Genomic DNA, 22879 nt, shown 5'->3' on the forward strand with positions numbered 1-22879 from the left:
ATAGTATGACCATCCTTGGATCTGCCGCTGCCCTTCTCACCTGGGGACAGAGCCCTGGGCACCCAAGCTCTGTCACAGAGCACCTCTCCACACTGAGTTTGACTCTAGCATCTCAGTGATTGGAGCAGAATGCTCCATGTACAGCTGGGGAAGAGAAGCCTCTCATTGCCCAGAGGCCCTGGAGCTGGGTCTTCCTAAGGGCTAAGCCACTTACCAAAGCCACAGCAGGTACTGCAAGACAAGCAGCTAAGCCTGTGCGCTTTGTCTGGAATCTTGCTTTTCAGCTCCTAGCACTCCTGCTCCCTCAGCACCTGACCCCTCCTACCCTTCCAGCTCCCAGCAGAATGTTGAGGTGATGGCACCCACAGGGTTAGGAGGAAACCCAGAACGGCCTCTGGGTGCCGCAGGCTGGAGTGGGTGACCTTAGAGCCAGACACAGGACAGTTGGAAGTGATCTCTTGTTGGGTGGCTCAGCCTCTGGCACATCCACAACAGAAACCATCTTTGCAACTCACTTTTATTGTTTCTTTATAAACTTCCTCTCACATGGAGGAATATATTGTTATAGTCATTAGCTTATCTTTTTTTTTTTTTCTTTTTACTCTATGCTAACAGCAGTGGAGCCAAGAGGAGGAAAAACATAAGCTACGATAGAAAGGCACTTAGAACCTGTTAAAATACTGATATCCTGGAATGTGCAACAACAAACCAACAACAACACATATACCAGCTCTCTTGAGCCTGGTCTATCACTGAGTCACATGCTGAGCTAATGTCATCTTCCAGTGCCCTGCTCCTCTGCTCCCTGGGCTTCCATTGCAAACCCAAACCCCTCATCCCCCAACTGGGGACTTAAAGGGCCTGGGGCCCTCCATGGGGTGGGGATGCCTGGGTCCTGATGAAGCCTGAAGGAGGCCAGCTCCTTCCTGTTCTGCTCACAGCCCCTTCGAGAGGCAGAGCCAGCACTGCCAGGCCCTGTTAGGGCGGGCTGGGTCAGGGTGACCCCTCTAGGACAGAAGGGCAGTCCAGAAAAGGGGAGGGGTCAGCAGAGCTGCTGAGGAACAGTAGGGGGACTCTGGAACTGCAGGGCTACTACGGACCCCACTGCTGTCCTGCAGCTCCCTTGTTCTGTCAGGGAAAGGGAAGGGTTGCTCACTGATGCCAAGGACTGGGCAGGCCTGGAGCCAAAGCTCCTGTGCCTAAACCAGTGCCTCGGCACAGTGAGGGTTCAGGGTGGGGAAAGCACTTGCTGCGTCCCCAGGGCCTGGTGGGAGAGCCCATTCCTAGGGTCAGGTAGTGGGCACCTGGAACACCAGCATCCTTGGCTTATTCTGGCCCCTGGGATTAAAAAAAAAATGTCTAGGACAGGGGCTCAGATGGAAGAAGCCAGAGGAAACAGTATGTCTTAAGTCCAGGCTTCCACCGACTTCCCCCTCCCAGGTGTAAGGGCTGGGCCTCCCATAGCCAGTCTTGACTGCTTCACCATCTCCCAAGCCCAAGGCCTCAGTCCATGGCCTCTGGGAAGCTCCTGTGCCCAGCACTGGCCTGTAGCCCTCCCTTACCTGTGTGCTGGCTGTGACTTGGCACCCCCAGCATGAGAACTGTCCCAACCTGGGGTCATCCCCAGCCAGCTTCCAGCCTCCTATCGGCCTGCAGGTGTCTGCAGCCCCAAGTGCAAGAGGGACACTGCCCCAGGCCAGGCCCACCCCACCTGTTCCCTGAGCCAGGCCTGCCCGAGGTCCTGGCACCTCCCTTCCCCACACTCCAAGGCTCCCTACAAGGTAGAGGGGAGAGGCCAGTGGTAAAGAGGCAGCTGAGTGGTCAGCTGTTCCTTCATTTTGGAGAGCACCGTCCAAACCAGAGAAGGGCTGCTTCGGATAGGTAGGTAGGTGATGAGGGGCAGTGGGCCAAGCAGGCCTCCCTCTCTGAGCAGGAGGCACCTTGTCATAAGGATAAGGTGGCTCTTCCTGTGGCTTTGCAGGGGCCTGCGTCTGTCTTGCTCTCCCTCTGGAGGGTGGGCCAGAGGGAAAGGGGTCCAAGGAGCCCCCGAGTGGGAGCCTGGTGAAACCGGGCAGGATGGGTAGGGGCCTCAATCCCAGGGCCCCTCGTCACAGCTTACCACATGAAGGGGTGCGGAAGCCCTGGGCCAGCAGAGGGGGCAGATGCCACCCCACCTGCCCCCACTGCTGGGATGTGGCTGGCAAGTGACAAGGTAGGGAGGGAAGGTGACCTGTCCAGGTTGGCCACTGGGTGAGGGAGGCACCAGGGTGGAGGACAGGGCCGGGAGACAGGGCCAGAGGTGAGCAAGGCCTCAGCACTCGGGCTCAGGTCTCTCTGGCGAGTAGGCAGTTCCTCCTTTGGGAGCCGGGGACACCAGCAATGGCCTAGCACCATCCTTGCCACCCAGCTTGTCTGGGGCTGGGGCTGGGGCTGCCAGGGGAACACAGCCAACCAGGCCCTGGGGGCAGGACATTATTGCTATTTCGCAGAAAAGTTTCCGTTCGTCGGGGCAGGGCTGGGAGCTTTAGGTCGTTGTCCCTGGGATGAGTTCAATTCACCACAGCTGGTTTGAGCAGCACTGAGCCCGGCGGAATGACCACCCAGCCAGGGGCCAGGGCCTCTGGGCTGCTGGCCGCCGAATTGACGCCTGTGGACAGGTCCAGCACGGTGCCTGGCAGCAGGGGGAGTCCTTCCGGGCTGGGCCGGGAGCGGCCACTCTCAGTCCTCTCCAGGGGGGTCTTGCGGCCCTCCAGGCCAAGGGCCCTGACTGGCACTGCCCCACGCCCCTTCTCCCCCTCGGCCTTGCCACCCGTGGAGCCAGCCAGGAGGGAGACCACAGGCAGGCCCAGTCCACCAACCCCAAAGGGTGAGGGCATCAGTGGGTTCTTGGCCAGATTGAGAGGCAGGACAGGGCCTGGCAGCTCATGGCCCATGCCCGCCCCACTCCCCCCACCCCCACCATTGCCACAGGCCAGGGCACTGAGGTCAAGGGGGCCGGGGGCCAGAGGCAGGGGCAGGCCGGGCAGGCCAGGGCCTCCGAAGAGGGCAGCCGGGTTGGGGATAATGATCTGGGCTCCACTGACATAGGGGCTGCCATCAGGGGCAGGCAGTGGTGGTTTGGGGGGTGGGCGCAGTTGTAGGAGCTCCTGCTGCTCATGGGACACGAAGTGGCCATGGGCCTTGATGTGCTTGCGCAGCGAGCTGGGGTCCGTGTAGCGCTTGTGGCAGCCAGGCATCTTGCAGTAGTAGGGCTTGTCCACGTAGTGGGTTCGAGTGTGCTTGAAGCGGTCACTGGAGTTGGAGTAGCGCTTGTTGCAGCCCTCATATGGGCAGACGTAGGGTTTCTCACCTGCGAGTGGGGCTGGTGTGAGAGGTCTCCCAGCCCAGTGTCCTGCCCGCACCTACTACCTACGTAGCAGACCCCAGACTAAGATGTCCTTGAAAGTACAGACTCCCATTTGAGGGGCAGTGTCCTCAGCACCTGGCATGAGATGTGACTCTAGGTAGAGGCAGCAAGGCACTGCCACTGAACAGCCAGCCTGGTTACCCTCAGAACCCCTGTGCACTGACTGTGTGCCCTTGGCGTTAGTGCTATGCTTCACATTGCAGGTGACAACAGCCACGTCAATAAGAGAACTGATAAACCTGATTACAGACTTCCATAAAGCCCCTACTAGAGGCAAGCCCACAGTGAGCACTGCATGAATGCTGACTGCCCTTTATGCAGCCTTTACGCAGCAGAATGGCTCCAGATTTACTAAACGTCTGCTCCCTCACTGGCCAGGATGGAGCCACGTGAGGCTATGGGCCTTTGAAGTGTGGCCACTCCAAATTGAGATGTGCTGTGAGTGTAAAATACATACCAGATTCTGCAGACTTCAAACGAAATGAAGATTTTCAGTGTCTCATTGATATATTTTTAATTTTGAAATGATAATACTTTGGACATAATTGGGTTCCAGAAAATATATGATTACCGTTCATTTCACCTATTTCTCTGTACTTCAATGCAGCAATTAGGAATTTTAAAATCAGGTGTGTGGCTCTGTTGGCCAGTGCTGGCCCTACTGTGTGCTGATGTATGGTGAGGAGCAAAGCAGACATAGTGAGTGCAGTCGCAGGTGGCATGAGTCAGACAATCTTACAAACAATGCCGAGTGTGGCGGGAAGACCTGCCTGTGCTCCGGTTTATTGAGGGTCTCACCTACAGGAGAGGCTTCCCCCAGCAAGTGGAGCTCGAAAAGGGACCGTCAACAATGGGATGCATCCCTGTCTCTTGGGTGCCCGTGGATAGCCAGGCGCCTGCCCAGCTGCTACCCTCCAGCACCCCCTCTCACCTGTATGTGACCGGTTGTGGATTTTCAGGTTCTCCAGGCGGGAGAAGCTCTTGCTACAGGTGGGGCAGCGGTGCGGCTTCTCATTGGTGTGTGTGCGGATATGGATGAGCATCTTGTACCTGCTCCAGGGAGGGCATAGAGCACAGCTCAGCTCAGTGGACACCTGTGCCCCCTCCCTCCTGCCAGCTCTCGCCCTTCCTCACCTGGCATTGAAGCCTCGACCGTGACGGGCGCAGCCTTCCCAGTGGCAGCAGTACCCCGCATCCTTCTCTGGCTTGACATGGTAATCATTAACATGATCCACCAAATCTTGCAGGAGCTCGAAGAGCTGGTTACACTGCGGGGCCAGGGAGGGTTCTGAGCCCATGTGAGGCCACCTGCCCCAGGCCCTGTCCCACTCTTCCTGGCCCACACTCACCTTGGCCCAACGACAAACGAGCTGCTTGGGCAGGGGTAGCTCTGGCGAGAGGCACTTGTCCTTCGGGGGGGTGAGGAAGGAGGAAGCAGGCAGATGCAGGGCTCCCCCCGAGCCCAGAGGCAGGAAGAACTGGAAGGAGCTGGGGACACTGTCCAGGTAGCGCAGAGGCTGGAAATCCTGGGAGGAGAGAGCGAGGGGCAGAGGTGGTCAGTGCCCCGTGGGGCCAGCAGGCCCAGACCCCTTCTGTCTCCTATAGCAAGTTGAGTTGTCCCCACAATATGTCCTAGTCCTAACCACCGGTACCTGTGTGACCTCATTTGAAATAAGATCTTTGTAGATGTGATCAAGTTAGAAGTGTGGTCTAGACAGGGTGGGAGGGGGGGGGCGGTCCTAAATCCAGTGACCGGTCTTATAAGAGAAAGAAGGAGATTTGGATAGAGACACACATAGAGGGAAAGAGGCCATGTGACAACAGACAGAGATTGGAGTGATGTAGTTCAAAACCCACACCTCTCCTTACCGGGGCAGTAGGGACTGTGGGCAGGTCACCGTTGCCTTGGCGCTCGGGGGACAGCGAGCTGCTGCCATTGGGGGAGTCCAGTCCTGATGATGGTGACAAGCTGAGGTCTACCAGTGGGGCCGCTGAAAAGCGTCCCTCCACCTTCTCGGGGAACTTGGGGTTCAGTAGGAAGCCTAAAAGAGAAGCACAATTCAGGGGAGCTGGAGTCAGGAGTCCTGGTGGGCTAGGCCCTCCCACCTCTAAATCCTAAGCCATGACCCTGGAAGCAAACCCCAGGCATGCCACACCCCCTGGCCACCTGGGACCCCAGGTATCTGAGCAACAGCCTATATAACTGACAAATGTGATCGTGGCCATCATGAGAGCTCGGCCATCAGTTGCCATGAAAAGTGGGAAGTATCCATTTTACAGATAGAATGATCTGGTACATAGGGTGAGCAGCTGACCAGGAATGTGAAGCTAGGAGCTTCCCATCACATTAGCAGGTAGGGACCTTTTTAACTTGCCCCAGGCCCTGTCTGCCTCAGTGCTCCCCTCCAAAACGCGAGGTTTGGCTAGGTTACTTCTAGAGCCTTCAAGCTCAGAAGGGGTAGATGTGGTTCTCAGGGGCACCAGAGGCAGAGCAGGAGGCGTGGGCCCGAAGCAGCCTAAGAAACACTTGCTGGGCCAGGTCCCCAACTCTACTGACTGCTGGCCACCCAGGAGCTGGGTCTCAGGGCCTTTTGTTACCACACAGAACATCTGCTTCCCCTTCTCAGCTCCTCCACCTCCTCCCAGAGACCTCAACTTGAATCCTGACTCTGCTGTTCCAGCTTTATAAACTGGGCAGGTAACGTCCTTCCTCCTGGGGACAATGTGACCTCCAAAGGTAAACTGCTGGGAGGATGAATGGCCAGAGTGTGGGGAGCACTCCAAGCCAAAAGCTGTGAGGGACTGCAGTTACGTCCTGGTGGGCACACCTTGGACATTCTTCCTATTGCCACAGCTCCATCAGGGCCCAGAGACCATGGCCTGACCCGGTGCAGTACCTGAGGGCGGGGAGCCCGGGGAGCATGGGGTGGGGCTGTCGTCCACCAGGCCAAGCTCCCTGTGCAGAGCTCGGTGCCGGACCACACTCAGCGTCCTCTCCCGCTTTTCTCTCGCCGCCCGGAGCTTGGTGATGCTCAGCTTCAGGTCAAGCGGCTCGTCCAAGGAGTGCATAGTGATGGGGGGCTGGGGTTGGAGGTGGCAAGCTGGTATTCAGGCAAGAACCTAGGGGAGGACAGGAGCTGTGCTGTGACACTGTGATCCCAAGTCCTCCTTGGGCTACATCCATTAAAGCCCACAGGAGAGGGAGGCAGTGTGTGTGCAGGTGTGTGAAGGCTGTCTCCCCAGGTAGGGAAACCTTCTGAGTGGCCTGGCCAGCAGGTATCATGAAGAGAGCCAACGATCTACTCAGCTCTTGCATGTCCACTTCCCACAAGTCTTTTCTGGTAGGCAAAGCTCAAAGAGTCCATTTTGCCATAAAACCGAGTTTTAGAGACCCTGCCTCAGGTCACAGAGCTAGGAAGTGGTAGAGCTACCAGATTCAAGGTCAGATCTCCCAAGAAATAACCAGCCAAGTCCCAAAGGTCATTTCTGACTGAGTGGCAAGTCATACCTGGAGCACATGCCTGGTTTGAGCCGAAAGACCCAAAACCAGGCCTGAGGAGCAATAGGTGTTCTCCAAGGTGCCATGAGAGGTCCTCAGCTACTGACTGCTGAGGGATGACTGGGATCTGTGGTCACCTCTAAGGGAACAAAGCTGGAAGATGGCTGAAAAGCCTGGCCCCAAGGGACGGGGGTGCAGACAGGTGGCATTGCCTCACAGGTGAGATCAGAAGAGGTGTCCATAGGCACAGGGAGCCAGAGGGCTCTGGGCCGCCACTAGGGGGCAGCCGGGGGCTGTGGCCCAGCCAGGCCAGCCAGGGGCAGGGTTGGAAGGAAGTGGACCAGCTCTGTCTGGTGGTTACTAAAAGATATGCATATATCATTTTTTTTTTTTTTTTTTTTGGTGATGACATTCTTTTATTACGAGTTCTCATGCTGGAGTTTTTACCATTTTCTTAGAATGTCTCAGTGATGTAATTTTCTTCACATAAAAATGACCCAAAAGCAAGGTCAGCTCCTCATTCCAAATTAAAACTTCTTACAGAAGCAGTCTTTTCGCATGCGGGGAAGCAGCCACAGCGTTTCCTTGCATTTGTTAACTGAGATGATTACTCCCTGAAAATCTATCTGCTAAACAAGCCAACACTGAGATACTCCCTGCCATCCACTGAATCCAGGTTTTCACAATTTATATTTTTAATTTTTTTAATACATTTTATTGATTTTTTACAGAGAGAAAGGGAGAGGGAGAGTTAGAAACACAGATGAGAGAGAAACATCGATCAGCTGCCTCCTGCACACCCCCCACTGGGGATGTGCCCACAACCAACATACATGCCCCTGACCAGAATCGAACCTGGGACCCTTGAGTCCGCAGGCTGACGCTCTATCCACTGAGCCAAACCGGTCAGGGCAAGGCTTTCACAATTTAAAACAGAATAATCCCATCAGCACCATGTGGTAAGAGACTGTGCATGTTTTGTTTGGTGTGTCTCCTGGGGGCCAGTGTTGCCTACAGAGCTGTGTGGTGCTCTCTCCACGGAGCAGGACAGGGGAGGACAGCCCCCACATCCCCACTCGTTTTCTCCAGGTCAAGCCCCTCAGCAATTTAAACAGTCCTCACCTAGTCCCAAGCCCTGGCTCATCTGTTTCCTAGGACAAGATCCACTTTTTTGTTGTTGTTAATCCTCACCCAAGGATATTTTTTCCCCATTGATTTTTAAAAATATATATTTTTATTGATTTCGGAGAGAAAGGGACAGGGAAAGACAGAAACATCAATGATGAGAAAAATCACCAATCGGCTGCCTTCTGCATGCCCCCCATTGGGGATCGAGCCCGCAACCCCGGGCATGTGCCCTTGACCGGAATTGAACCCGAGACCCTTCAGTCCAATGGGCCGTCACTCTGTCCACTGAGCCAAACCAGCCAGGGGTTCCCTTTGATTTTTAGAGAGTGGAAGGAAGGGAGGGAAGTGGAAAGTGAGAGAAACATTAATGTGAGAGAGACACATCGATTGGTTGCCTCCCACACGCGCCCATTCGGAATCGGACCTGCAACCCAGTTAGATGCCTTTGACTGGGAATCGAACCCAAGATCCTTCAGTGAGCGGGCTGACCCTCTAAGCATTTAGCAACGCCGGCCAGGGCTAGGCCAAGCTCCACTTTTGCTAAGACCCTCCAAGCACACAGAGAACTTAGGACCCTCAGCTACTGGGGACACATACAAAGGCCCACCAGCACATGCTAATATTAGAGTCTCTAAGCCTTGGGGGGACGGGGGCGGGGGCGGGGGCGGGCGGGGAGGGGGCGGATTGCATTATCAGAGCACCGTTGGCTGCACTTGGCCATGGGACCCAGGTCTGTGATTTGACTTGTTCCTGTTAAACTCCATCAGGTAAGAGCCAGCAGATCCATTTGGACTTGCCCCCCAGGCCATGCATGGGCCAGGAGCTCCCGGCCATGCAAGGGGGGCTGGGACCAGACTGCCTCCCTGCCCTTCAGGAGCCCCAGATCCAGGCGGGCAGGTGACAGTGACGGGTAGCCATGGGCCCCCTCCACTCTTCTGGATGGGGGAGGAGCTGCCCTCCGCCTAACCCACCCCCTAGTCATGTCAGTTTGTCTGTGTGTCTGCCTGTCCCTCCACCTGTTTATTTTTAGACACAGGCCCCTTCCAACCTCCCTGAAGCTCCTCTGTGTTAGGAGCCTGGAAAGAGAGGAAGGAAGTAAATATTTATGCTGATTAAGAATTCAGGAGCCAGGAAGGGCTGGTGGCCTGGCCCTTGGCTGGCCTGGGGCCACAGGCCTCCCCAAAGCCTCCACTTCCCACCCCCAACCCCCAACCCCACCTTGCAGAAAAGGGGACCATGAGGGCAGAATCGTTTGGAGATGAGAATTCAAAGTGACACTGTCTCTCATTGGCGTCGTTGTCCAAGCAACATCCTTTGGCACTTGCCCCACTGCCCTCCTCCCAGACCAGAGGGGACCAGGGAGGAGCCCTGAGCCCTGGGTCACCTTGTTCTGAAGACCTGAAGGAGATACTGCCTCAATCCAGAACCAGGGAGGGCCCCAAAAGGAACCTGTCCCCCAGGGTGGGGCCCAAGGTGGGATGGGGTACCCCTGCCCCCCACTATGGCCCTTGGGTTTTGTCCAGGGTTTCATTCTGATGGGAGCCAGAGCCCAGCCTCTCCACTCCTGGAAAAGGAGGAAGGAGCTGCCCCCAAAGCCCACAGTCCCAGCAACCTCATCCCCAGGCTGGCCTCACCCCAATTTCCCTCCCAATGGGGGCCCCACTCCAAGGGGAAGATGCTGGTGACCCCACTCCTTGGCCAACCTCAGTGTCCTCTTTCACCCCCATCCCCCATCCCCCAGCCAGCGGCCAGTGCTGGGCTCCAGCTCTGCTCTTTGTTCCTGGGCTGGGTGAAGGGGGCGGGTGAGAGCCAGCTATGCTCGCGGGAGGCTGAGGGGACAACCCGGCTGGAGACCCTGGGGCTGGCGCTGTGATAACCGGCAGAGGCCAGCCAGCCATCACCCGATTTAATGCCCGGCAACCAGGGAGGTGGGGAGGATGGAGACGCTCAAAAGGGCAGCTGTCTTGTTCTGAGGGTGCAGACAAGTTTCTTAACCAGTGGTGGGGCCCGCAATAGGCGGGGGCCACGAGTCTCCACCCCGTGCGGGCACTCAGCAGGCACCCCGTGGGTGCAGCGCGGAGTCCCCTGGGAACCTGGCTTGATGATGTGACTCCGCTCTGCGGGTGCTGGTGCGGGGTTGTGGGGCTCTGTGTGGGCGGGATGCTGGGTGGGGAGGCAACGCAGAGGTGGTTACGCTGCCTGCCAGGCGCGGGCGCTGCACAGCAACTCCAGCTGCGAAAGGAACTAATTAGAGTGAAGGGAGCTGAGGGAGCGTGGGGCGGTGTGGGGACCACCGAAGTGGTGGGGGCGGGCAGGGGTCATCTGGGGGTGGGCCACGCTGGCCCTCGGGCCCGCCCCTCCCCCTGCCCCACCGCACCCTCCCAGCCGGCTGAGCCTAGACAATGGCTGCTATTGTGTGTTGCCTGTGGCCCAGCAACCGGCCTCAGCTGCTGGGCCCACCAAGACCCACCCCCCTGCCCCATATCCCTGGCCTACCTGGCAGGTCCCCCCAACACTTCTCCCCTCCACAGGCAGAGCACTACATGGGGAAACTGAGGCCCTGTGGCTAGGGTGGATGGCATACAGAACGGGGGATCAACATCCATTAAATACCTACCCTTCATGTACTGTTAGTCCATGAATTCTCTGAACCCTCGCAAACCCCTACTGTGAGTAGATGTAGTCATTTCCCCTCATACAGATGGGGAAACTGAGGCTCGAGGTCACCAGGCTAATAGGCGCAGGTTGGAATCTGCTCTGGATAAAGCCCCTCCTTGCCTGCTCGGGGGAGGACGGTGGGCTGCCCTGAGCCTGGAGGAGTGCCTGTGTAGGTGGAGGGGGCTCTGCACAGCCACCTAGAAGCACTCAAGGTCTCCTTGGCAGAAGCAGGGAGAGGGTGGGGCCCTCGGTAAGTTGGGGGCTCTCCTCACAGCAGCGTAGAGCCAGGTCCCTGACCACCAGTGTTGTCAAGGGCAACATGAGGAACACCCCTTATCCTCAGAGTAGCCCTGAAACTACCCTTTGGCCAGCCATGGCTCATCCAGCTTAGGACTTACGGACAATTCCAAGATGCAACTCTCGGAAGCCCATGTGGCTTTCTTGATATAGACTGGAGAGAGGAAGCAAGTCCCTGGCCTCCCTTGTGCTCCATGGGTGCCCTGTGTCTGGTGACTAGGACCATCACTGCTGACATGCTGGTCGTACAAATGGAGAAACTGAGGCCCAGAGAGAGAGAGCACTGCCCCAGGTCACACAGTGGGTGGCAAGCCCAGGACTGGAAGCCATGGGTGAATATTACAGGATAACAGTATCAACAGCCAGTTGTTGATAGTTGGGGAACGTGCTAGCATCTGTTCAGGCAGGTGCTCTTTCGTCCCCATTTTACAGATGCAAAAACAGAGGCTCAGGGAGATTAAATAATCTGTCCAGGGTCACACAGCTTGTCTGTGGCAGAGCTGGGTTTTAAGCCCAGGTGAGTCCAGAAACTGTTCCCCATTAGCCTCTCCCTCCTGTGCCAGTGGATGTGGGGAGAAGCAGGCAAAAAGGCTCCAGCTTGGCACCCTCTCCCTGCCCAGGGGTTTGCCTGAGTTAGGTGCAGAGCCTAGGAGGGGCAGAAGGCAGTGGGTGGGCGCTGGAGAGGCCGGCTGGGGGGTGGCCACAGGGAAGCTTGGAGAGCTGCAGGCAGATATGCTGCCAAAGCAAAGGGCCCACAACCCTGCATTCCTGAGAACCACAGCAGCTCCACCCTGCTCTGGCTAAGAGTTCCACCCTCCATGGCAGCCAAGCAGCAGGGGCTAGGGACAGGGGCAGGCCTCTTCCTCTCCTGGTCCCCTTTTCTGACTGGGCAGCAGAGCATACCTGGGCTCTAAGCATGGGGTAGACCACCTGGGTCTCCAATATGGTTCTGCCACTTCCTACTCATGTGACTTAGGGCAAGTGGGATGGTAATAATAGTAATAACCCACTCCCATTGGGTTTGGGGGAGAAACCAATGCAATGGTCCACAGTCAATGATTACTTAGTGTTTCCCATTGGTAAGCGACATTCAGCACCTCGAACAGTACTGGGTGCATAGTAGGTACTTAATCAGACTTATGGAATAAATTGTCACCATAGCTGAGTTCTCCAGCCTCTGGCCAGTCTAGAGTTGTGCGGGCAGCTGAGGAGAGGACTGTAGTCTCACACTCATCTGGGAGCATGTGGGCTTCGGTTTAGGGTGTAACTGAACAAGTGTGTGCCCCTCAGAGAGCCTCGGGCCTCTGCTGTCCTGTGGAAGGGCCACAGCAGACTGTGGTCACTTCCAGAGACTGACTGCTTCAAAGAAAGAACACTGGGAGGCCCTGGAGAGGTTCTGAGCGGCCCTGGAAGGAGCAGGCCTCCTCCCAGGATGAAGGGGAGGGGCTTATCCTGAGGCCTCTGCCCAGCAGGTCCCAGGAGAGGGGCCAGGGCAGGCAGCATTTCCTGGAAGAGCATGGGGTTTGACTTCCCTGGGAACCTCTTGCTCCCAAGACAGGCCCCTCCCCCATCACCACAGGGGTGCTCAGCCAGGACCCTGGGCGTTCCCCATCCTCTGCGAGCACCCCCAAGTGAACCAGCCAAGGCTAAGCACTCTGCTCTGCGCTATGGGGGCCTCGGAAAAGGCCCAGCTGGGCAGCACCTGTGCAGGCATGTTCAGACAGTGCTACCCAGGGCCAGGCTACCGGTTCCAGTCTTCTATGCCTCCACCCCTGGCTGTGGGGCCTCAGATGGCTCCCTGTAGCCCCCTCCGAGCCTTGGTTCCCTCCACCGTCACAGGTACCACAATCACAGGCACAGTCGGGGCACCCTGCAGGACTTGCCTGGCTGGGTGCCTGGCATACAGGAGGTGCCAGCAACTGGTATCCCTGAGGATTCTTGTTCCTGGCCCCAGGCTGGAGTGCCCCATGCAGTAACTTGGCCTGCCAAAGTCACCCAGATAGTTCAGGCAGCACTGGAGCTGGAAGGCATGCAGCTGGCGCCCCCAACACTTGTGCTCCCCAGATGTACTTCCTTCTCCGACATCAGCAGGGTGACACCGGCTGGGGGCAACAGCTCACACATGGGCCCTAACCAGCAGATGAACACACACACAGATGTGTGTGCCCATCCAGCTGCAGGGTCCAGCCCGGCACAGAGGTCTCCCTCAGACCTGGTGGCTCTAGGCGCCCTAGTGCAGCCCCCGCCCCTTGCCGCCTGCCTGCCTGCAGCCACCTTTGCACAACTATGTCTGGTATTTTCCTGTCTGCCCAGCTTGGGGGGGAGGTGGTATGTGGGGCTATGAGCACTGCCTGCACCTGGGCCTCAGCCAGAGGCGAGCCCGCCAAGCAGCCCCCACACCACCCCGCCCACACACCCACTGGTCAGCAGGCTGGGAGGGAAGGGCTGGGCCCAGGCTGCCCAAATCCCTGGGAGGGGCCAGCACTGGGAGACAGACAGAACACACACCCAGCAAGGCCTAGACACTGGCCCTGCCAGTCAGAATCGCCATTCTCAGTGGGCAGCAGGGCACTCCTCCAGAGCTCTCTGGGGCCAGCAAAGGTATTGGTCAGTGTCCCACAGGACATGGACGGGCACCCACAACACCCCGCGACATACAGGTACGTGCATGTGTTACACCTGTGCACATACAGGAGACACACAGGACATAGCAGGTAACCAGTGTCAGAGTCTTAGGCTATGGTAGTGAGCAGGGATGAGGCCTGTGGCCCACCCCTCCCATCACCAAAGGATGGGCACCAGGCCCACTGAATAGCACCTGCCAAGTCCCAGCAGGAGGGGAGGTGGGCAGGACAGGCTCCGGACTTTGGCCTTTCCCTCCAGCTCATTTACCCCCTCACTCAGTTATGCATTCCAATACCAGGCCCTCCACTCCGTTCCGGAGAATGAAGGGCATCCAGACTTCAGCGGGGGAACTGCTGGCAACAGAAAAACAGTATTAGGGGTGAGTTGCTCCTGCCAAGTGTGTGTGTGTGTGTGGGGGGGGATCCAAGTTGGCCACGTGGACATGGGGTAAAGTAAGAGGGAGCATTGGGTCCTAACAAGTTCTGCAGGCTACAATGGCCGGCATGCCTCCCCTCACCATCTCCATTCACCCTCACCACCCTGCCAATTAGGTGCTACTCTCCCCATCTTCCAGGTGAGGACACACTGCGGCTCAGGGCAGTTCAGTCGCCTGCCAAGGTCACAGGGCTGTAAGAAGCACAGTTGGGATTCACCTCCAGGTCCGAAGCCCACACTGTAGGTCCAATGCTGCAGAGGCCAGGAGTGTGGCCTCAACTCGCCCACAAGGAAGCTGTCTATCATTCAGCAGAGGAGGAGGCTCCAGGGGGAGGCTAGGCCAGGCCCTGGGGGCACTGGGGAGCCGTGGAGTATCCTCTACAGAAAGTGCCATCATCCTTTCCAGCCCAGGATCTCTTGTCCCCAGACTCCCCCCTGCAGGACCTCCTTTCTCAAGATTCCCTGCCTCCATGAGCTTGGGGCCCATCTCTTAAGTGGCAGCTCCTGTTTTACAACCCTCCCTGTCCCCATAATCTCCTCCAGCTGCCACTCCCCTTCGACCCCCTACTTCAGCAAGTCTTCCCTGATGCAGCCTCTGGCAGCTGTACATGAGCTGTTCTGTTCTTCCAGGTGCCTGAGAGCGGAGCAGAGGCCCTGGCTCTGTCCCACACTCCAGGGCAGCATCCCTGGCCCTGCCATGGTCCTGTACTGCATGTGACACTCACCCTGGGTCCAGGTCCTCACTAATGCCACAGTGTCACCAGCGCTGGAGCATGCTCTCAGTGCCCAGCCCTGCACATGGTGTCATATTCATTGCCCCCAACCTTCAGCCTCAAGTACTCACCTCCCCTGCACCTGGCATTCAGAGCCTCTTTCCAAGAAGGGAGGCTTAGGGCAGGCAGGGATGCCTCTGGGGCCCCAGGCAGCTCTGAGCCTTCTAGGGGTGTGAAAAGTAGGCCTCAAGGAGCAGACCACTGCCCCCTCTTTCACAGCCCCCCACAGCCCACTCCATCCACCAGCATGAACTGGGCATTGATGCAAAGTGCTGGGGCTCAGAGCCAGAAACCAGGCCTGCCCCAGTGTGGTGTGGGCCAGGCTCTGGGCCTCGGTTTCCCCATCCAAGAAAAGAGGAGCTGGCCTAGAATAGGACTGGAGCTCAAGCATCCTGACCATGCTCCTAACAGCACATTGTCCTTCACCTTCCCTGATACTTGGTCTTCAGTACATGTTTGCCGAGTGAATGACTCAATCTGTGGTGCCACCAGCCAGGTGAGGTGGGCAGGTATGGAAGGGCTTACAGCCCAAAGAAGGAAGTAGCTTGCCCAAGGTCAAGGTGAGAGGCAGGGCCTGGACACAGATTCTTCCTCCTCCCCTGGAGCAGGGCTAGGGTGGGGCAGCCAGAATCGCCCTGGTCAGTTGGGATGACCAGAAGGACCCAGTTTCCCCAGCTTCATCTCCCGCCACTCCCACCCAGCAGTGGCTGGGGGCCTACCCCAGAACAGCTGGACAAGACCAGGCCCAGCGGGGCTCTAGCACAAACCTGGCTCCACCCCATGCCCTTCTTACCAGCTGCCCCACCCTCCTCTGCTTGTCCACTCCAGGCAGCAAAGCAAGTCCAGAACCAGGGGGCAGCCTCCAAGCCCAACAGGAAACATCATGCCAGGCCTGGCCTACTTCAGGCCCTGGGGGCCCAGGGTCCATAAGACCATGCAGGGTGACCACTAGGTGTTCTGAGGTGGTGCTGGGGGCTCGGCCTGGAAGAGGGTGGGGCTGGTAGGCAGCCAGCCAGCAGTACTGGGGTGGGGGTACTTTAAAAGAGGCAGAACAATGGAGGGCTCCATAGCCGGGGTGGGGGGTGGGGGGGAGGACATCACAGCTGGGGTTAGTCAGCCTGGAAGGGTGTGGGTGGGTTGGGGGGGGTTCTGGATGCAGGAGGAAGTGGACCAGAAGAGAAATGGCTCAGGCAGGCTGGGACTCCCCAGCAAGACGCAGGTGGATATGGGAATAAGGGAGGGAGGCTTGATCCAGACACAGCTGTCCCCCATGTCAAGCCCATGCAGTGGATTGGAGGGCAGAAGTGGAGCTGTGGGGATTCCCAGGCTGAATTGACATTTCAGAGGCCAGGGCCAGAGAGCCCTAGGATCCAATCCCCCTCTCTGTCCCTCCCTAAGTGACCCCAGGCAAAGCAAGCCCTCAAATCTCTGAATCCATTTCCCCCCATCAGTGCCCACAGGCAGCCTCCTTATTCCCAGGGTCCCAGGGGGGCGCTGGCCTGTGAGCACACTGTGCAAATGGTGGCCACCCTCTGTCAGCGGCAGAACTGTTTTCCCTGAGGCACCCAGGGCTGACTCAAGCAGCTCAGCAATCTCCTGGGGCTTCTGCAGGCTCCCCACCGCCCTTGGCCATGACTGGAAGAGGGGAGAGGGGGCCAGAGGCTGGGTCTGAGTGCCCTCCCCAGGCAGCCATCTGCCAAGGCAGTAGTACATGTGCACACATAACCCACTCAAATGTCAGGTGACTTCTTAGGCAGTGAAGTCCAAGGGCTGAGGAGATCCGAGCCAACCCCCAGTTACGGCCTGGAAGATTCCCATTCCCTTACCATCTCCCACCAGAGAGATGGCATCTGGAACAGATAGGGAACCCCCCCCCCCCCATTATACTTCCCAGCTCTGTGCTCCCAGGCTCCTACCAGTCTGGCCACCAGTTAACCAGAACCCTCCATCCCATCTTGGAGGGGGCATGGAAGGCCAGTGCTCCCCCCATCAAGATGCCCAGAGCCAGGGCCTGTCCTATGCCTAGCCCTGAGGAAGCTTGTAGAAACAACCCAGTCAGGATGGTCAGACAACTGGGGCTCCCTGGGGACCAGCTGTGTGGAAGCTCCCAGAGCTCCCCTGGAGGAGTACCCAAGCTAGAAGAGAAAAAAGGGCCAGGGACCCTGGCAGATCTGGGCCAGGCCTCACATCTTCTATGGACAGGTCTGGAGTAGAGGCCAGGAGGATCAGCGCAGGGAAAGGATAGATGCTTGGGGCCCAGTGTGCACAGCTGCTGGGGCCGATTCGGGCTCCCCTCAGGAGCAGGGTCCCTTTTCACTCCAGGCTGGGAAACTGGCCATCAGACACCACCACTGCAGCCATAGCAGACCCCCAGGACCTTGGACCCCCCTGATGCCCGTGGGCCCTTTTCCATCCTGAGCTTCAGTTTCCTCATTTTTCTAATAGGGATCAATGGAACGCTCTCACAAGGTGAAGATGTCAATGCCTGCAAAGTGCATGGGGCCATTGGAAGGCACTGTTGATTTTTTTCAGGGAGTTGTTACCAGGCGATCCACCCATGCTGCTTTATCCCTGACCCACTTCTCCCCCACCCACTCCCTGGGGACCTAAGATGGCATTTTTGTTAGTTGCAGAGACAGCAGAGGTTTGCGGGGTTACGTGGGAGCCAGGAGAGAAACCGGGGTCTACTCCAAGCTGTGCCCCTCAAAAAGACCCCCACTCTCCCAGCAAGTCCTTCTTTGTTCTAGCATCAAAGCAGTTGCCCCAACCCTGGCTATCAGCAAAGCACTAGAGGTCCTGGTTGACCATGGGAGCCCTGCCTAGCCACACCTGATTTAGAATTCTCCAGGTGTGAGCTGAGGCACCCACCTGCGAAATCCTGGGCAGATGTGTCCCCAGGGCCTTGAAGGAGCTGTGGTCGCCCACACTCAGGGCTGGGGCAAGGTTGGATGTGCTGGCATTCTCAGATAGGTGAACCTTCAGACACGTGTCTGGCCTCAGCCTCTCTCTAGAGCCCTTTCACAGACCCTGGAGGGGGTGGGGGATCCACATCTTTCTGGCTGGCCCCAAAGAGCCCCTCACCAGCTAGCGGTGTTCCCCACCTCTGAGAAGGGCACTTGTCTGGGTGAAGGGAGGATCCCTCAGTACCTTCCAGGGCTCACCCCTCTGACCTTAGTCATCTCTGTGAAATGCACAATGACAAAATAGCCCTGAATAGAGGAAGGATTCTCTCAGCTTCAGAAAAGGCAACCTCACTCTTCATCCTCCCATTCCACCTGGCTCAGGCCTCGCCACTACACCCCGAATTTCCCTCTTGGATAAGAAGCCTCTTCCGCTGGCCTCCCCTGGGGCCCAGGAACCTGGGAAGCACACCCCACTGAAGGGAAGAGGTAGGAGCAGGAGTCTTTCCTGCTCTGTCCAGCCCCTCCCCCCTGCCCGGCATCAGGGGCCCACCCCAAACACCTTCCAAGGAGCTCAACTGCAGGCCCCACTCCCCACATCTGGTCGCCCAGCCACAGCTCCCCCCCCCCCCCCCATCCTGGGATTGCCCCAAACTCTGCCCAGCACCCGTACCCGCCCCCTTGCCTAAGTGGGAAATTGGATGGAAAACCCACATGGGAAAATATCAGGAAAACACATTCTTCCTTCTATACCACAGCTCAGACCCTGGGAGGATTAGGTGGCAGGAGACACTCCCACTGCCCAGGGCCAAGGCCAGGCCAGGGAAGGAAGGCAGAGAAAAGTGGGGGCCCCAAGGTGGGGCTGAGAGGGGTCTAGGCCCCCCCCCAAACAAGCCCTAGGAGGGGCCCTGGAGAGCTCTGTCTCCTTCGAATCATTTCAGCCTGTCACCCTCCACGGGCACTCCCAGTGAGGCAGCCAGGGGAGCCCAGGCAGGAGGAGACATGGCTGTGGCTACCCATTCGCAGCTGGGCTTTTAGAAACAACAAAAGCTTTGGGGGGAACGTGGTTCACACGATTGTTTAAAATGAGGTTTTTGGATGTCTGTGGCATCCAGTTATTCATACTGGCTCCACCCACGGACAATTGAGAGTTGGCTTTTGTTGGCCTTACCCCTCTCTCAACATGCCTCCGCCCCCCACGTCTTCTCATGGACTCTGGAGCTCAGGAAGCTCACCTTGTCTGACCCTTGGTTTGACAGATGAGGAAACTGAGACCCAGAAAGGGGAGGAGCATGGCTCAAACACCCCTGGGAGTTGGTGGCCCAGCCAGGACTAAATTCCAGGATGTCAGACTTCTAGGTGGGGGCTTTTCCCACTCACCCTCCAGGCTGTGGCCCAGCTCCGGCGTATCCCCCAAAGTCACTAACCCCAAAAGCAGTGGTGCCTAGGAGTGGGGTGACTCACTGTCTGGCTTCCTGGTGTTCCCCCTCCCCAGCAGTGAGGGAGGAACTGGCAGGTGTCCCTGTGTAGAGAGCCAGGAGCAGGGAGAGGCCCCCCAGGGGGCCTGTGCCAGGGTCACTCAGAGGGCGAAGAGCCCCAGCTGGAGGGATTTAACACCAAAGGTTAAAGGTCACAGACGGAATGGTGGGCAGGCATGGGGGGGTCAGAGGGTCAGCACTAATGGCAGCTCCGGAAAGAAGGGGGAGGACAAGGGGCTGAGGAAAACAGGGCTGCTTCCAAGAGGTCCTCAACCCCCATAAACGGTGGCCCAAATCCCTGGCCACTGCCTCCTGCTTGGTGGGCTACAAACAGTGCCAAGCTGAGCGGGGAGTGGGCTGTGAAATGAGCTGGGCTGAAGCTCAGAAAGGGGTGTCCTGGAAGGGGCCCCCAGGTGCAGCCCCTCCCCCAATACAGGCCAAGACCAGCTGGGAGGCCCAGCTGTGGCCCAGAGGGGAGAAGGAGGAGCAGAGAGGGGGAAGGCGCGGAGGTCATGGGGAGGGATGTATGGGCTGGGCTGGAACAGCTGGGCACTGTGGCACTGGTGGGTTGGGGGAGGGATGGGTGGGTGGGCAGACTGAGGGAGCCAGTTTCCTCTTCCCTGAGTCTGGGGGCTGAGAAAGCCCTGGAGGGAACACTGGGGAGCAGAGCGTCTTCCCTAGCTGTCTGTTAAGCCCCACCTTCTCCCCAGGCAAGTAGGACCCTTGGGATGGCTGTCTCCCACGACCACAGCTACGGTCCTGTCCCTGGTCCAGACCAAGAATCACAGCAGCCCAAGCCGTGGCCAGGTCCAGGTCCAGATCCAGGGCTGGCCTGGCTGCCCCTTCAGTGTCAAACATTCCCTTCAGAGCCAAGATCCTGGGCTGAGATGGCTGGGGGCCCAGGGCTCCTCCCAGGATCCCTTCCCGCTTCCCAGGCCCCTGGGCAGGGCTGCAACCATAGTGGACCTGGGGGGAGGAGGAGGGGAGACAGGCCAGGCAGGCCCTCCTGGACAAGCGACAGGCGGCATGCTGCCCTGCTGTGGCCTGAGTACCCGGCTGGGCAGGGCAGTGTGCCAAGGCCTCCAGGTGCCAGCCTGGATTCCAGCCCCATCCCAGGGGGACAGGGGGAAGCAGGGCACAGGCATTTCCCTCTCTCCAGATGCACCTGCCTCGCCCCCTCCAGACCTTTCCTCAGGAGGGTTAGGGACCCCTGCCCTCCCCACTCTGCCAGGCCCTCTGCTTGCACCGCGACAGCAGGGGTTGGCACAAGTGCTGGACGGGACTCTAGCTCCTGGTCCAAACGCGGCAGCACCCTGTCCTGAGCCTCAGGGCCGCCTCCCTCCCCTGCCCAAGGAAGGGTCGGGTCTAACCAGGGTCAGAGACTTTCGGGGACAGGGAAGAGACACCTTCCAAACCCAGTTTCAGAAACAGCCCCGACGCAGCCGTGAAAAGGGGAGGCTGCCCAGCAGCCCCAGACAACTTCTTGCCCAGGCCTGAGGGGAGGGGGGCTCCCACCCCGCAGCGCGCCCCCCCTGCGGCCGCCCAACTTCCCCGCCGAAGTTTGCTCCTGCCCCGGTCCGGACCCAGCCCCGGCTCGGTCCTGCGGCCGACGGACGGACGGAGGGCAGAGGGAGGAGAAAGACAGAGAGACCAAAGGACGGAGTCGGGGAGCGGGCGAGAGAGGGAGCGCGCAAGACAGCGAGCGAGGGAGCGAGCGCAGGGGCCCCGGCGAGGGCTCACAATGGCCCGGGGCGAGGCGCGGACGCGGCAGGGGGAGGCGACCCTCTCGCCCTGCAGCCCCCGCACGACAAGCCGGACCCCCGCCCGGTCCCCGTCCCCACGATGCGACGCCAGGGGGCTTCCTACCTCGGCGGCGGGGCGGGAGGCTCCCGGCTGCGGGCTCCGGCGGTCGGGGGGCGGCGGGGAGTGAGCGGGGGAGGGGCCGGAGCGGGCGGGGGCCGGGACGCGAGGCTCACCCGGCGCGGGCTCCCCTGGCACGGCCGCCCGGCACCCGGCCGCTCCGCCACATCTGCAGCTCCGGCGGGGAAGGTGGCCGCGGCGGCCGGGCCGGGCCGGGATGTCTTGCGGAGGGAGGGAGGAGGGCGGAGGGAGGCGGCGGGAGGAGGGCCCGGCGGGCTGCGGAGGAGGGGAGGAGGAGGGGCGCGGGGGGCAGCCGCCCTCCCTCCGCCCTCCCCCGCTGCTTCCCTCCAGCCCTCCCAGCAAACCCCTCTCGCCGCCGCGGCCCCAGGCCCGGGGCGCCAGCTGCCAGGCGGGGAGTGCGCGTCGGGGGGAGGGGGCGGCCGCGCGCGGGCGCTGGGCCGGGGGAGGGGAGGGCCGAGGGCAGCCAGGCGGCGGGGAGTCGGCACCCGGAGGGAGGGAGGGGGCGCGGGGCCGGGAACGTCCTCTCCGTCCCCATCCTCGGGCTCGCCCCCCCGCGGCCCCGCCCCCAGACCGAGGGCAGCGCTAGGACACGGCCTGGAGGTGGCCCGGGGGTGGCGGGGGGAGGGAGGTCCCGCCCTCGGGGAAGCCCGGGGAGGGGGCGGGCTCGCAGTGGACCGAAGGGGTGGGGGGGCTAGGGGGGGCGTGCGGGTCCAGAGGAAAAGCCCCAAAAACCGGGAAGATGAAGGAGGGGGCGGGGCCCATCACCTCCCTCCCTCGGGGTCACCTTGGCCAGGCCCCCCGCAGCCCCCGGCGACGGGGAGGGCAGCTAGAATGCCTCTCCGCCGGCCCAGATTTCTCCGCCCAGCCCAGTTCCAGGAACGCGCGGGCAGCACCGGGCAGGCAGAGGCCCCTGCTCCGCATGCGGGGCAGCGCACGCCGGGGTTCGAGGCTGGGCTCAGCGCCTCCCTCCCGTCTAACGCCGCCCTGGTTCCCCCACCCCCGCCTTTCCCTCGGCCTCAGTCCCCTCACAATGGAAGGAGGACCAGGTCTGACCCGGAGCGGTTCGGGCGTCCTCTTGGCCCCAGTCTTGGTCACAGCAGTTGGGGGCAACCTGTGTCCTCCAGCTGGAGCGCCAAGGCGTCCTTGATTGAGCATGGCCCCGCAGCGCCCAGCGCCGTGCGGGTTGGAAAGTGGAATGAGCGGATAGAAACGAGTGAGAAAGCCCCCAACCTGCACCCGCTAAATTGTTTCTACCTCCTGATGTTGAAACCAGACTGGCGTTCTTGGGTGTGTTTTGTTTGAGCCCCCACCCACTTATCTTCTTGCTGCTCTGCAAACCTTGGTTTAAAAAGAGCCCTGCATCTGTTGGCCAGCCCTGCCACCATGCAGCTGGCCTTGAGGCGTCTAGCGGACAAAAAGCATCTTCTATAGGTGAGGCGTCTGCCTCGGGGCCTAATTCTACCTGCATCCTCGTATTTGCGGAGCGTCTGGCCGAAGCACACAGCATCCCAGGGCCTGGCACAGTGCTGGGCACATAGTAGGTGCTCATGACTGTTTCGTCAATGGACACAGAATATGTGCTCATTCCATTTTAGGAGAATAAACACATAGTAGGGCATGAATGGACACGTAATAGCTCTCATGACTGCTGCGTGAATAGACACAGAGTAGGTGCTCAAGAGTTGTTCAGTGATCGATGAAAGACCAGTAGGCCCGGAAGGTAGTGACTTGGAAGTGACCCCACCCCCACCCGGGTTTCCCTCGTGCGGATAATGTGGAGTGAAGTCGGGTTAAACATT

The 22879-nt window shown here is 59.3% G+C and overlaps 1 protein-coding gene across 3 annotated transcripts; it reads right to left on the bottom strand.

Annotated features, from left to right (window-relative positions):
• Positions 1 to 496: 496 nt before the first annotated feature.
• Positions 497 to 21118, bottom strand: GLIS2 (GLIS family zinc finger 2). 3 transcript variants are annotated; one of them, XM_036310665.1, is made up of 7 exons: positions 21066 to 21118; positions 6304 to 6526; positions 5276 to 5448; positions 4756 to 4932; positions 4541 to 4674; positions 4338 to 4456; positions 497 to 3349 (listed from the first exon to the last, which is right to left on the bottom strand). In XM_036310665.1, exons 2-7 carry the CDS (start codon positions 6473 to 6475, stop codon positions 2550 to 2552), a joined length of 1575 nt encoding a protein of 524 aa, XP_036166558.1. In that variant the 5' UTR covers positions 6476 to 6526; positions 21066 to 21118; the 3' UTR covers positions 497 to 2549. The 3 variants fall into 3 exon arrangements, with proteins under 3 accessions (XP_036166558.1, XP_036166557.1, XP_036166556.1); XM_036310664.1 differs by having other exon boundaries at positions 4338 to 4459; XM_036310663.1 differs by having other exon boundaries at positions 4338 to 4459; positions 4541 to 4932.
• Positions 21119 to 22879: the final 1761 nt, after the last annotated feature.

Source organism: Myotis myotis, unplaced genomic scaffold, assembly GCF_014108235.1.
Source record: "Myotis myotis isolate mMyoMyo1 unplaced genomic scaffold, mMyoMyo1.p scaffold_m19_p_5, whole genome shotgun sequence".
In the NCBI taxonomy this organism is placed as follows: Eukaryota; Metazoa; Chordata; class Mammalia; order Chiroptera; family Vespertilionidae; genus Myotis; species Myotis myotis.